Here is a 14960-nt window from a genome sequence, read left to right as displayed (position 1 = left end):
TGAGAGGATAAATGTGTGAACGATGGGGAACCTGCTACTCTCCAGATGTTTCAGAATATAACTCCCATAATCCCAGGCCACTGACCATGCTGTCTGAAGGTGATGAGTATTCTAGTCCACGGCGCTTGGAGGACACAACTTGCTTATTCTGGTATAGGGCAACTGCTGCAGCATCTTTGACCACTTTCTTGTCTTCAAGATCAAGGCAGCTTACAAATTCAGCCTTGCTTCACCAACCAGTTTAGAAACCTTGCAGGAGAGTCCAAATAACCAGTTCTCAAAATAACCACCAGCCAGTGTAATACTATCATCATGGACTACTACTGCATTTCATACTGTGTATGTGCCTGGGGCAACGAAACAAATGGCAAGCTAAGGGAAAACAGCCAAAAGGGGCAAAACAACAACCACCCCAAAACCAAACCCCAGAATTAAAAGAGCCGATTCAAAATTTAGTAGGTGAAGTGGTACAGTCTTCTTCCTCGGAGGATAATCCCCTTCTTCTTGCGCAAAGCTTGTTGATAACCCCATTTGAAAAGTATGTCTCAGTTAAAATATATTGCAGTGAGTCGCACAGAGCTTATCATCTCAGCATCTGACAACTGTGGTAATCCAGGTGAATGAAGACTGTGACTTAACTTTTGAAGAAACACTAGATCATTATCATAGAAAATGATGAAATAAAATAAAAATAAAATATATTTTATTGTAAAATAAAATGTCTTAATAACTTCTAAACAATTTGGAATTTGTTAAATATAGAAAACAAGATCAAAATGTTAAAAATCACCTTACAAACCTATAAAAGGACATGTTTTTGAGACCAAACCCCTAAAAAGTAGCAAAGAGGTTCAAATGGACTGAAATGAAGTTTGGGGACTGTGCAACTCAGTTACCAAATTCACTGTTGACAAAGTCAAGCTGCTACCCACTGGAAGGAATAATCTGAGCTATTTATTTTTGCATTTGAGGTGTAATAAAGTAAGCTATCAGTCAAGAAAAAATGCACATCTCACTGTCAAGAGCTCCATCATCACATTTATAAGTAATGGCAAACATATTTTTGTTGTATTGAAATAGAAAGCGACATGTAGAATATAGATCCATCATACAAAACTTATTGCAACCTTTTTGACCCAAGCTATTTGCTGGATTTGATATTCCAACCTCTAAAGAGCTTTTTGTTTGCTTGCTTAAGTGTGTAGAATTCATCAGGATCTGCACAAGCAAACTGAAATAGATTTCAACAAGATTTGGCCATGAAAAAGTGTAGGTGATTTCAATCCAATCTGTGAACATTCCCAACTAGAATTCCTACTTGAACCATTCAATATAGAGAAGCTTAAAATCACAATTCCAAAAAAAGCATTGGGCTCATCTATTTATGTCCAAGAAAATAAATACAATAAAATGCAAAAAACTTAAAAGCAACACAATTTAAAACTGGGGACAGGATTTTTTGTTTTTATATCCACAGTGAATGATTTTCTGAGGATCTGCCACCATGCTAAGGCCAGCCGTGAACATACTAAGATTCAAAATATATTAGACACATTCATAGATGAAATCATCCACAGTTACATCAGAGGAGTTGAGGTCATTTTAAATAAAGTGTTTATGCACATAGAGCTTAAGCCAGTCTTTAAGTGGTGGAGGTGGAGAAGACACCTTCCTGTGGACATGCAGATCCCTTGCCAACTGATTCGCAAGCGCCTGCTGCCAGCTTCTGTTAGACAAGATGTCAGGATAAAGGGAGAACTTCCTGCTTTGGCTTCAAAATGTCTTTGTTCCTGGCTGATGGCGACTGAATGTATTTACAGCTGTGGCACACAAGCTAAAGAGTGTACCTACTTGGAAGTAAGCCTGTTTAGTACCACTAAAGCCTACCACTGCATGCCACAATCTTTTTACTACAGAATAGTTCTGTTAATATCAATGCAAGTGATTCGGAAGGTATTCTTGTGGCCTATATATGTCTAAATAGACATAAACTGAGGCAGACTCTATGATGATTTTGAGACTGAACTGGAACATATGGAAAATCTGTAATAGTGTAAGAGCAGTCCTGCAGAATCATTCTAACATATTATCTGCCATCGTAGCCAATCTGACACTCCAGGAAACTCACAAGACAAAGGAAACCTCCTCGCTCGCTCCATGCAAGCAACTGGTATTAAGAGACACACCAACTCTGAATATGGGGTTAATTTCATGATCATGGCTAAAATCCACTGATAAACCCATCTTCCATGATTTTTGTTTAATCCCCTTTTAAAGTCTTCCGATACTATATTAAAGCCAGTCCAAAGAATTTTAATAATCTTGAGGAGATATCTCGCCCATTGTCTTGACTCTGTAATACAGACCACTGAGTATAATGGCTATTGCTGACAGGAGTTAAGAACTGTAAAGCCTACTATAATGACAGGCCCTTTAATACAGGCAGCAATGCAACTATAAAGGAGTGCTGAAACCTAGCACGAAATTGCATAAGATTTTAAAAGAATGCAATCAAGCAACCAGTCATACATGTAAAATTCAAGATTACAAAAAATAACGATATCAGCTTTTTGTTTTGCCCAAACTGTTCAAGTTACTTAAATCCTACACAATATATAAATGGGGAATTTTTTTAAAATACATTTCATCATGCTATACCAATCTCAAGGCCATTACCAAAGGATAAAGTAAATACTCCATCTTCACATGATACCTTTTTTATTACAATAGCTAAAAAAATTGGGTATGCAAGTTCTGGGGATAAGGGTTCTTTTCTTTTCTTTTTTCTTCAGTTTTCAGGAATGTGCCATCAAGACTATATTTAAAACCATAAGAAGGTTAAAAGTTGAGAAAAAGAAAATGCACTTTCTTCATATAACATTCTGTGTGTCTTACTACCAATCGCACCACCTTTTGTAAACCCTGATTTTTTTTCTGTAATGCAAATATATATATTATATATTATATGTATGCATGTATGTGTTGGAAGCCCCGCCCACCCATAATTAATTATGCTTATTAAACTTCTGTATTAGTGTCAATCAGCTACAGATACATATTACTTTAAGAATTAAATACATAATTGTTTAATTCAAACAAGCAGAAGGGCAAGAAGAGAAAGCATTATGCGGATGGCACATTTGGCTGTAGATTACCAAAACATTCAACCATTATGATTCAATGATTCTCTACGTAATCAACTTTCAATGAAACATCTCTGTTGCAATTACATGTCAAAGTAAGCTAGATAGTTGTCTTGTACTACAATCTTACCATAGTAGTTTAAGAAATTCTATTACAAAATGCTTAGTTAGTGTACTCTTCACAAAGAGTCAAAGGAGGCAATGGAATAGTTGAGTAGAGAGTGTAAAGAGTGCTTCTAGAAACTAGGAATTTCTGGAATATACTACTTGGTAAGCAAAATAGCTACAGAACTCACAGCCACAACTGTTATGTCTACTATATTTAACTTAGCCAGCTGCAGGTTCAGTGCATTCAAACTGTGCCCAGTCTCTCTAATGATAAGCTTTGCTAGCGCCGTGCCAGCGTGAGCTATTTGAACAATTTAACACTGCTGTAAATTGAGAACACCCCTCATTTATGTGAACTAACTATGTAAACGTACACAGAATGGAGGAGTTTAGAAACCAGGGAAGAAAATGAGTGCTCGCAATGGCCACTTCAGTGAAAATTTTCAACCTGAGGGGAATGTGAAGCAACTGAGTTTTTAAAAGGACAAAGTAGAAAACCAAACAAAAAAAGGAGGAGGTGGGGCAGAGAGAATATAACCCAACAGAGCGAAGAGGAGATTCTCTGACAACTGTCTCAGACTGGTGTAGACTGCTCTGCTTTAGAAAAGCAAATGTAGGACCTAAGGCTTGTAAGTTATAAGGGGCCCCGCAGGCCGAGTCCATCTTCAACGTCACTGAAGTGCTTTGACGAGATATAACTTTTCCCCATGTTCACTTGTGAAGATAGGAGCCTTTTTGTAGTGTTCCACCAATTCATCCATAGTATTAAATCGACGCTGCCCAATGCAATAGACATTGTCCGCAAGCTGCACCTTGAAATGTTTGTTCTTCCCTGATGCCTTTAGAGATACGGAAAAGTCACTGGGCTGTGAAGAGAAAGGAAAGAGACGTATTTAAAGATGGTATACAAGTGTGTGATCTTAACAAAGTGAATTAACTATGCCATTCTAAAGCTGTAGTAATGAATTACTGTCATCAGTATGTGCATTTAACGTTTCAACAGCAGAGTGACCTATAACCATTTTTGGTTCAAACCAAAGTCCAAAAGGAGTCAACAGGAAAACCTATACAAGAATCCAAACAATACTGCATGCTTATATGTAGAAGGAACATAAGTAAGCCAGCATGATGCTGAAATCCATGGCCACAAGAGGGCCTTTCTTACTTTGTGCTGAAAAAAGGACTGCTCTCACCTATTATAAACATGGCAAGGTTTATCAGTTCATAGGATTTAAAATTTAACAACATGGCACAGAGCAAATACATGCAGTATCAAGTGAGCATTATTAACGTCTGCAAAAAGGTCAACTATCTATAATTGTTGAAATCCTTTTCTCTTATTTCAGTATGAACAGAGATACTAAATGCTTCATGAATTAGTGTATCAAACGCTTGATTTATTTTTGGTAGGTGTAACCCTGTAAATTGGAAAAAAATCACTCAGAAAATAGTACTGTGCAGATAGAATTTACCTCCCACTATTTTTTCCATTACTGTAGGATGTGTAATGTTTTGATCAAAACTAATGAATCCTTTCCTTGCCTTTAAAAGGGGTCTATTACATATATCCCTTTTGTGCCCAATTTATTTTGTGCAGCACAATTAAATATTACCCTTGCCTATTCATTAAGATCAATGCATGAGCTCAGGCTGTTTGAGTAAACACTGGAAACAGTTAAATATTATCAAAGTAAATGCTATAGTTAAATTTCTAAGTTGGGTATATGTTGCACACAGTTCTTTTGGCTTTTTTAAAAACCCTGTACAACGAACACCAAAGATGTATTACTCACAGTGCCTGCTGTGGGAAGCACCTCCCACTGCTCATCTCTGTGCTGATAGTTCCAGAACTCTACTGCAGTAGTGTTAATGTACAGTTCCATATGAATTATTTAATTTCTTCATCTCCCCCTTCACAATGAGGCAGAGAGCTATATACAGCTCTTAGCTAAAAAGCAGTGACACCAAATTTACCAGCAATTTAATGGGAAAACACTAGTTTCACAGATGGGGCTTTCCATCACCCTGTCTAGGTAATCTGGTAATCCCAGTGATCTAGATCCTTCTGCTGTAGTTCTCTATCTCAGGCACTTTGTCTACCTTTTCCCAAATTGCCTGGTAGCCTACATGCTTCTGTCTCAATCTCATTTCATGTGCAAACAAGTATTCCTTAGACCAGGGCAGTCCAACTTTTGGCAGCTCAGGGGCCGCACAAGGTTTTGACATGGAACCTGGAGACTGTGCAATGGATTACATTTCCATACCATGAATTCATAATACAGTCATTTAATTTAATATACACAATTAATATATTTAATTAACCATTAAAGGGAGAATTAATTTTAAGATGATTTTAGGACTACTTGAATAAAAAGAACACTTTGTGGGCCTGTGTTCTCTGCAGAGATCCCAGGCAGCTCTTCTCCAACAGCAGCCCAAGCACAATGACTGCTCCTCTGGGGTGCCCCTTTCCTTCCTGTTTCTCCCACCCAGAAGCTCCCCCGCCACCCATGTGTCAAGAAAAATTCTAGGCTCATGTAAATGTTAACATTTATATGCTATTATTTTCTGGGAACAAATACTTTTGTTAGAAAAATCACTAAAATTGCAAATGATTAACTGCGGAACTAAAAAGTGCTATTTGTTAAGTTGGATCTGAGAACCAAATATAATGGCAAAAATCAAATAACCAGGTATTTCCAGAGCTCACTAGATGCATCATCACATCTCTTTCTTATACTGTAGCACTGCCAAATCCTTAGAACAGCGATCCCAAATTTAAGTATGATTCTTTATAGGAAGATAAATTGGCCTTAGAAATCTGAGCAACAAAAAAGCTAGTGGAGGTGACAGTACTCCAGCTGAGCTATTCAAAATCTTAAAAGACAATGCAGTAAAAGTGCTACACTCAATATGCCAGCAAATTTGGAAAACTCAACATTGGCCACAGGATTGGAAAAGGTCAGTTTACATTCCCATCCCAAAGAAGGGCAATGCCAAAGAATGTTCAAACTACCGCACCATTGCACTTATTTCACATGCTAGCCAAGTGATGCTCAAAATCCTACAAGCTAGGCTCCAGCAGTATGTGGACCAAGAACTACCAGAAGTACAGGCAGGGTTTCGAAGAGGGAGAGGAACTAGAGATCAAATTGCCAACATACTCTGGATCATGGAGAAAGCTAGGGAGTTCCAGAAAAACATCTGCTTCATTGACTATGCTAAAGCCTTTGATTGTGCAGATCACAACAAATTGTGGCAAGTTCTTAAAGAGATGGGAGTACCAGATCATCTTATTTGTTTCTTCAGAAACCTATATGCGGGTCAAGAAGCAACAGTGAGAACTGGACATGGAACCACTGATTGGTTCAAAATTGAGAAAGGAGTTTGGCAAGGCTGTATACTGTGTCCCTGCCTATTTACCACTCTAATGGCAGAAAGTGAAGAGGAACTAAAGAGCCTCTTGATGCAGGTGAAGGAGAAAAGCGCAAAAGTTGGCTTGAAACTCAACATTAAGAAAACGAAGATCATGGCATCCGGTCCTCTCACTTCCTGGCAAATAAAAGAGGGAAGAAATGGAGGTAGTGACAGATTTTATTTTCCTGGGCTCCAAGGTCACCACAGACGGGGACTGCAGCCGAGAAATTAAAAGACACTTGCTCCTGGGGAGGAAAGCTATGGCAAATCTAGACAGCATACTTAAAAGCAGAGACATCACCCTGCCAACAAAAGTGCGTACAGTCAAGGCTATGGTTTTCCCAGTTGCAACGTATGGCTGTGAAAGCTGGACCATAAGGAAGGCTGAGCGCTGAAGGATTGAGGCCTTTGAATTGTGATGCTGGAGGAGACTCCTGCGAGTCCCTTGGACAGCAAGGTGATCAAACTGGTCAGTCCTAGAGGAGATCAACCCTAACTGCTCTTTAGAAGGCCAGATACTGAAGATGAATACTTTGGCCACCTAATGAGAAGGAAGGACAAGGCCTGGAGGAGTTTTGTCCATGGGGTCACGATGGGTTGGGCACAACTTCGCTACTAACAACAACAACAAGGAAGACAAGATAAACAAAGCTAGAAATCAATCAAACTGCAAGAGGAGCTGCATGGGTACTGCACTGTGTTTTCACAAAACAGTGTTATGCCAGCCACATCAGCAAAGTGCCACAGGAAACAAAGTACAATGCCATGGCTGCTTTTCTATGCCAGCACCTGCTAGCTGATCGAAGGGGATGAATCAAGGAAGAGCTGGGAAGGGGATATGCAACTGCCCAGATCAATTACTTGCACGGCCGACACAGAAAACGCAAAGAAGTTTTTTCATCACTTGGAATAAGTTCCTAGTAAAAGAGTGAATTTCTGAAAGTAAAACTGTGACTGTTTTTCTAGATCTACAATTTACTTTTTAAATTTATATATAAAATGCAAAGATCTATCACTTTTCCTTCTACTACATTACAAACTGGATGTTCTTTTCTTATACTTTGTGGGTGGAACAAAAAGAAGCCCTTTTTAGTTCTCCTGAGGCATCATCAAATATAAGCTTCAGAAAACATAACCTTCCCAACTTCTGCCCCACCATGCAAACATAAGTAACACAAGATACAGATGAAATGTGCACGTAACTGAGAACCTTAACTGTTGCTCCCTCGAAAAGATACCAGGTTAAAGCCTCCAAACGGTGCCACTCTATACACTATGCAGAGGTTAAATGCAAACCAAAACTATTCCCTGCTGTATTCCTTGAACATGTTCCAAAAGTATTTATTTTTATATTTTGTTTCTGTTTGCCTTTTCTTATTTCAGCTCTTGGCAGATAGTTCTGTTCCTTTTCCCACTGGACATAGCTGCTTCAGTTAGCTGGCTTACATGCACATTTCCCATGCTTAGACCTCTGGAACTGCACACAGTGTTCACAAGCACTTTAAAGCACATTGGAACTAGTTATTTGCTATGGGTCCATGTCCATAAATGGCACCTTGAATCGCTGCAGTGTAATGCAGAGCTGATCTGCAGTGGTACATCTGAGAAAATCTCTGTGAAGGCATTGTACAATTTTGAAAAACTTTAAAAACCCTTCTATTCATTTCTAAATATGTTTTTCTTGCTTTATATAAATAGTGCGCTGATACAATCTTGTTAATAAACCATCTTCATGCACTCCTACTTTATTCAAAGTGTGATGTATCTGGAACTTCCCTCTTTTTCATTATTGTACAATTTCAGCCTTACTATACCAGATAGTAATAAAAGTCAGTATAAGAAAAAGGATGACAACAGCTGCAACAGCATTATGGGAACTCATGAACATTCAGAGATTTCCAGGAAATGGGGGCAGCAGGGTTGATGTCTTTTCTTAATAAAAAGTAAATAATGGGACCAGGACAATCATATAAATTAAACTGGGCATTTCAAAACAGTATACAGGTAGTCCCTGGGTTACGAGCATCTGGGTCACGGACATCCCATACTTACAAACCTGGAAGTCCCACCCTGTCCTCAAGCAGCAAGCGCTGCTTGCCACTGGGTGAGCTGCGAAGCCAGAACTCATGCCAGGGGGTACAGAGAGGAAGGAAGCAGTGAATGGGAAAGCAGGGAGGGAGGGAAGGCAGGAGGAGGAGGGCAGAACTGTGAACTGTGAGGGCAGAACTAGAAAGCAATTCAAGTGGTACCCGCCTGCCCAGCAGCGCACTCAAACTCGGACTCTCCAGCACCAGCTCCATCCTCTCCAGCACCAGTCCCATTCTCCATCATCATCCAGTTAATGTTAGGCTTAATGTTAGCTCAAGAAGTGTTAACCTTTCATCATCTTTTTTTACTGTTTTTTCTATCTTTTTCATATATCAAAACTGTTTTAAGAACTGTACTATACACTACACATATACATAGATCTCTCTCCCGCAACCCCCTCTACCTGCTCCCCTTTTAGTATTTGGAGTTACTGTATTATTATCATTATTAAAATCCTATATTGTGGTTAGAATGTTTTAGTGTATATGGAAGCATACACTTCCATATACTTTATATGCTTTTTATATATGTGATCTGACTTACATATGAATTCAACCTTTCCTCGTTTGCAACCTGGGGACTACCTGTACATTTCTAATAAAGAAGCAGTAGAGGTAGCAAGGATACATATGTCTGCAAGAAGTCAAGCCAATACAAAAAGAGCAGTCAAGTCAATAAAGCAATGCTATAACCCCCTTTCCTACAAACGAGCATGCACTCTTTATAAGGCTGGCTGTTCTACGGCAGGTTCTTTTACTAGCATCTTTATTTTCAGCTTCTTCTCAAGCCTGTGCTCTGCTCAAATTACAACAAATTTTCATCTATCACTGCTTTTTTCATTCAGAGTCTTTGCGTTATGTATGTGAGCTTAAATCAACAGTCAATCCTCCCTCCCATTTAATCAGTTCTGCTAATCTAGCACAGCCCTTCACGTTTCAAACTTGCTTCCACTTACAGTCTTTCAGGAGCCCCTCTGGATCAACAGTCCATGCTGTCTAGCATCATCTTGCCTTCTAAAGTGACAAAGGGGACAGTAACAGCACAAGAGTACTGAAAGAGTAATTCACCTTCCTACTTCCAATATCTAACATTTCCCAAATACCAGTTGCAAAAATCAGACACGCAAAGGCTCATCTCTGAGAGCCAATTTTTGTTCACGTACAAGTCTCCTCAGATCCAAAGTAACCAGCAAAAATCCTAGTAAAAAGCAACGAAGAATAAAAATAGCAAAATATTAACTTAAAAGAAATACATCAGTATAAAAATTAACTGTCACAAAATGAAACTGCAGTCTGAAAGTATTTGGATATTATAGATCAGATGCAACAAAATTTCACTTTCACTCTCATATACATGTGGCTTTATATTTGCACATTTGGTCATGCTTGAGAGCTGTTCCGAGATGCTATGCATAAGGGACGGTATATACATTTTAAATAAATGCTATCCAATCATCTCTCACTATAGGCTATAATGGTCAGAGCAGACAGTTTCTGTAGATCAAAATATCTGCAATACCATTAGTAGGCCATTCTTTCTCTAATCAAGAAAAGCTCCAATTATTTCCTTCTTTTGTGGGCACATGGCGTATGCAAGCACTGCCTTCTGCAACTTGGTTGTGTGTTGACTAGCTTTTGAGGACACCGCTTACTAGGAGTGATGGAAGATACAGCACAACATATATGAAAAGCACCACGTTGGGAAACAAAGCTCTCATCCTTTCTACTAAAGTTATAAAGAAAATGTCTATAAATTGCTCAATTTTCCTCAGCAATGACAACTTGAGATATTCCTCTCAATCCGAGGCTGTACTAAGAAGAGTATGTGCAGGGAACCAGTAAGCCTTTTGCTGTTGCTTGAACTCTAATTCCCATCAACCCTAGTTAGCATGACCAAAAGCAAGGATTATGGATGTTGGAGTACAACATCTGGAGGGTCAGAAATTCTCCACTCCAATGTAAAACCAAGCCTAAGTCTTCCATATTCTTTGATAAAGGAAACAGCTATAGCTTTATGTTCTATTTTGTAGATGTAAGAGATTCTTGGCCACCAAATTATACATCTTGAGTGCCTATAATTAAGCAACTAAATAATATTGCATTTCTTTTGATACAGTAATGCAAACTATGCCCCACATAGCAAGGCACCTTTTAAAAGACATCTCAGTCTTGGACAGTAGTCAATGTTTTCAAAATGATCACACAGCAAAACATACTTTGGTTGCTCCTTCATGGAACATGGAAGGGACATCATGAGTCAGCAAAGAAAACGGAGAATTCAGAGTTACTTTGAATGCAGTTCCCAAAATCCTGAAGTTGCCTGAAAAGCAGATTTGGTGACTTGAAACCACAGCTGGCTGCCTGTCAGCCTTTTGTGTCCAAAATTTCATGGGAAGGCTAAGTTGCCTCATAACTAAGTATCTGCTTCAAATACTGCCAGGGATGGGTGGAAAAGGAGGAAGTAAGGTGCTGAGTTAACAAAAGGCAACATTTTAATTGTGGCAAAGCACCAGGCATGAGCAACAGACAGTGACCCAAATTTCAATCATGAGCTCACCAGATGGCTTTAAGCAAGCTACTGTTTTCCTTCCTACCACCCCATCTGTAAAAGAGATTCTGCTAATTGTCTGCTATACAGGGTTAGTATAACTGAGATGAGGAAGCATTCTGACTTGTTTTTATCTTATCAAGTATCCCCAAAAAGTAGTATTTTAGAATTATTGAGCAGCCCAATCTTACTATTACTTTATTGATAAGCATTACCACTAGGCCGCATAAACTTTGCAGAAAAGAGTTAGGCTAATATTGGCCTTAAAGAATCTACTTGTGTTTTGTTTGTTTTAAACACCAGAAAAGCAAGGTCCACTAACTCAGCAGACAGAATCAATTTCTATGAAAAATACTGGCTCTGTAGGCGGACTCAATTAATTACTGCACCCATTAGTATATAGTTTGTGATAATATGTATATAAATGTCTCGATTTACATCTGATGACACAAAACTCTAAAACTAGCAGGGTGGTAAAATCAAAATCACTCTTATCTGGGAGTGAATGAGCAATAAAATAATGGATTTCACACCCACACTATAAAATCTGAGCTAGTGGCAGCTGACTGGGAAAGGGATCTTGGGATTGTGGTGGAAAAGCAATAAAAATCATGTTGCAAAGTGCAGCAGCACAAAGGAGGGCAAATTCCATGTCAGGGATCATTAGAAAAAGGGCTGAAAATAAAGCAGTCAGTATTGTAGTATCTAGATCATGGTGTCATCATAAGTGGAGTACTGTGTACACCTTTTTCTTTTTTAAAGAATTTAAAGAAGCTTACATTATTCTCTTCTTCCTGCTCTCAATCATATCCCAACCACAATCAGGACTGAGAGCCAGTGTGGAGGGGTGGTTAAGAGACTGGGACTCAGACGATCAGGGTTCCAGTCCCTGCTCAGCCATGGAGCCAACAGGGTGACTTTGGGCCAGGCACAGACTCTCAGCCCAACCTTCCTCACAGGGTTGTTGTTGTGGGGAAAAGATGGAGGAGGAGAATGATGTAAGCTGCCTTGAGCTCTTTGTAGGAAAAAGGCAGGATATAAATTGAAAAATAAATAAATAAAAATAAAAAAATCCTGTGAGGTTGTTAAGGCTGAGAATCTATGACTGGCACAAAGTCACTCAGTTGGCTCCACTAGAAACAGTCTCAGTACCACACTCTTAACCGCTACACCACACCGGCTCTCAGTCCTGATCACTTCACCTCAAAAAGGATTATTGTAGCGCTGGAAAGGGTACAGAAAAGGGCAGCCAAATGATCAGAAGATTGGACCAATTCTGCTACGAAGAAAAATCACAACGTTTTTACTATTTAGATTAGGAAAAGTGAGTAAAGGAAAATATGATAGATACCTTCAAAATGGACTTAAATTCATGGTGAATATATCGGGGGCTCTTTATTGTAAAGGCTATACACTGGGTTCCAGGATTAGAAGGCATCTGCCCCTGAATACCATTTGCTAAAGAAATGTAGTACCAAAAGATTATTACTTGTGGGCTTTCCTTAGACATCAGGTTGGCCGTAGCAGGAAACAGGATGCTGGACTAAATAGGCCTTTGGTCTAATCCATATATTATTCTGTTATATGAAGAAAGCTAAAACAGAGTGAGGAATGGTTAGAGACACTAGTAGCCATGGTAAAGTGTTTTGTTTTGAGTTTGCTTGTAATTTTACTTGTTGCTACTCTAACTTCATAAAAAAGGATTGAAAAATCGGCCTGGAAAACCTTGTTCTACTGCAAATCACCCAGAGATCCCAGTCTTCCTGTGGTCCTCCTTTCTATAACAGCCTGAAACAAGAGAACTTCAGATAGCTCTGCAGAAACTTTATTTACATGATGGAACTCTAAATCCTCACACATGACCATCACCATTTTCTTGAAATTGATCTTGTGAACTATTTCTATCACTCCAGATGGTTTAAAACAAACAAACTACCCTATTTTTCGCTCTATAAGACACACTTTTTCCCCCCTCAAAAGGGGAAATGTCTGTGCGTCTTATAGAGCGAATGTGTGTGTGCCTGAGCCCGGGACGCTGCCGGCCGCCTGCACCACGTGGCACCACCTGGCTGGCATGCGCTCGGCGCGCCCTGCTCTGCCCCCCCCCCCCGTGCAGGTGAGAGCTGTGCCGCTCAGGGGGAGAGGTGCGGAGGAGGAGGAGGAGCCGCGGGCTTTAACCTGCCGGCCGCACGGAGAGACGGACTGCTCACCCCCACCGCCTGGGAAGACCTGCCGCCACGCCACCCGGAAGACCACCGCCGGCACGCTGCCGGCCCGGCTGCACCACGTGGCACCACCTGACTGGCACGTGCTCGGCGAGCCGTGCTCCTCTCCCTCCTCCGGCACAGGTGAGAGCTGTTAATCACAGGTCGGTGTGTGTTTTCAAATGGCAACCTGTCTTTTAATGAAGCCCATGGGGAAGTGATGGGGAATGTGCCTGTGATTATCAGGAAGCTTTCCATGGATCAGTTATCTGTTAGTTGATCAGACACTTTTTTTTAGGATCAGTGGATATTTGAACAGCATTACCCTCGTGTATGAAGTTTATTCTTCAAAGGCTACTTAGTCCGCTGTGTGTTTGATTTACCGTACAATATCTCATTTTTTGTCAGAAGTTCTTTTTCTATTATTTACTAGTAGGGCAGCGTGGACATTACTGGCTTTTTTAGATTTGTTATTGAATTGTCTGCAGCAGCTCTTGTATAACTGGTGGATTGTGGATTCCTTCAATAATTCCACTACTGACTAAGAAAGTGATGTCAGCGATTGTGAGCAACAGAGCTTCATAAATTCTGACTCTAGTGATGATGAGTTCTATGGATTCAATGAACACTAGAAGAGTATTCGAACTTTAAAGTCTCTCTTTTGTTAATGACAGTGATGATGGTTCTTAATGCCACTGTTGACTGCTGTTCACTTTACAAGGTTGAAATACAGTATTACTGTATTCTGTTATAGTTTATTAAATAGTTTAGCAAACCATTTGATTCAGAATATTTTTTTCTTGTTTTCTTCCTCCAAAAACTAGGTGCAACTTATGGTCAGGTGCGTCTTATAGAGCGAAAAATATGGTAAAAAACAAACCAAGTAAAGAATAATTGTTAATCCTGGTGGCAGCTGTTAATCCTTATGGATTGGCAGGGACAGCAAGTTGCATGAAGTGAGAGTATTTTGTCCCACTGTCCAGGATATACAGAGCACAGCAAGTGTTCCCTGCAAGCCAAAAGGGTCAACATGGTATCTTATGCACCACTCTGAGGTGGTGTGAAAGCCTGGCAAATGTTTTCACAAGCCCCTTCTAATTTCAACTGGTTTGAATTTCAAATCCTGTAAACAAACACTGGACCATTCAAACATACTGAGATGCACAGAGCTGACTTAAAGCTGACTTCAAAAAATAAGCAAACCACAAATCACACAAAAAAACCCCAAGAATACACAAATACTAATGGTGGAAAGGCAAGAATTGACTGTTTTAATAAATTTGGTAGAAAAACAAAATAAAAATAAACCATGTGCAGAGAGTAACAATCAGATCATGCTGTTAGGTGCACAACTATAAAAAGAGTATAATTGAAAGTATCATAAGTATGTTTGTGTGATGCATCAAGTACTTCTTGACAGAAACTGTTAGATGATTTGGGTATGTAACAAAAA

At 39.5% G+C, this 14960-nt stretch overlaps 1 protein-coding gene across 2 annotated transcripts in view; it reads right to left on the bottom strand.

Annotated features, from left to right (window-relative positions):
• Positions 1-671: 671 nt before the first annotated feature.
• The window catches only part of NCK2 (NCK adaptor protein 2), an 81046-nt gene continuing 66757 nt past the window's right edge, over positions 672-14960 (bottom strand). For both annotated transcript variants that reach the window (XM_044428658.1, XM_044428657.1), the window contains one exon: positions 672-4117. In XM_044428658.1, the coding sequence (XP_044284593.1) occupies positions 3923-4117 (195 nt within the window). In that variant the 3' untranslated portion in view covers positions 672-3922. The remainder of the gene's footprint in view (positions 4118-14960) is intronic.

Source organism: Varanus komodoensis, unplaced genomic scaffold (assembly GCF_004798865.1).
Source record: "Varanus komodoensis strain SLA01 unplaced genomic scaffold, ASM479886v1 scaffold2, whole genome shotgun sequence".
NCBI lineage: Eukaryota > Metazoa > Chordata > Lepidosauria > Squamata > Varanidae > Varanus > Varanus komodoensis.
Note: the sequence above shows the minus strand (reverse complement) of the source record. Positions and strands in the feature narration are given on the sequence as shown.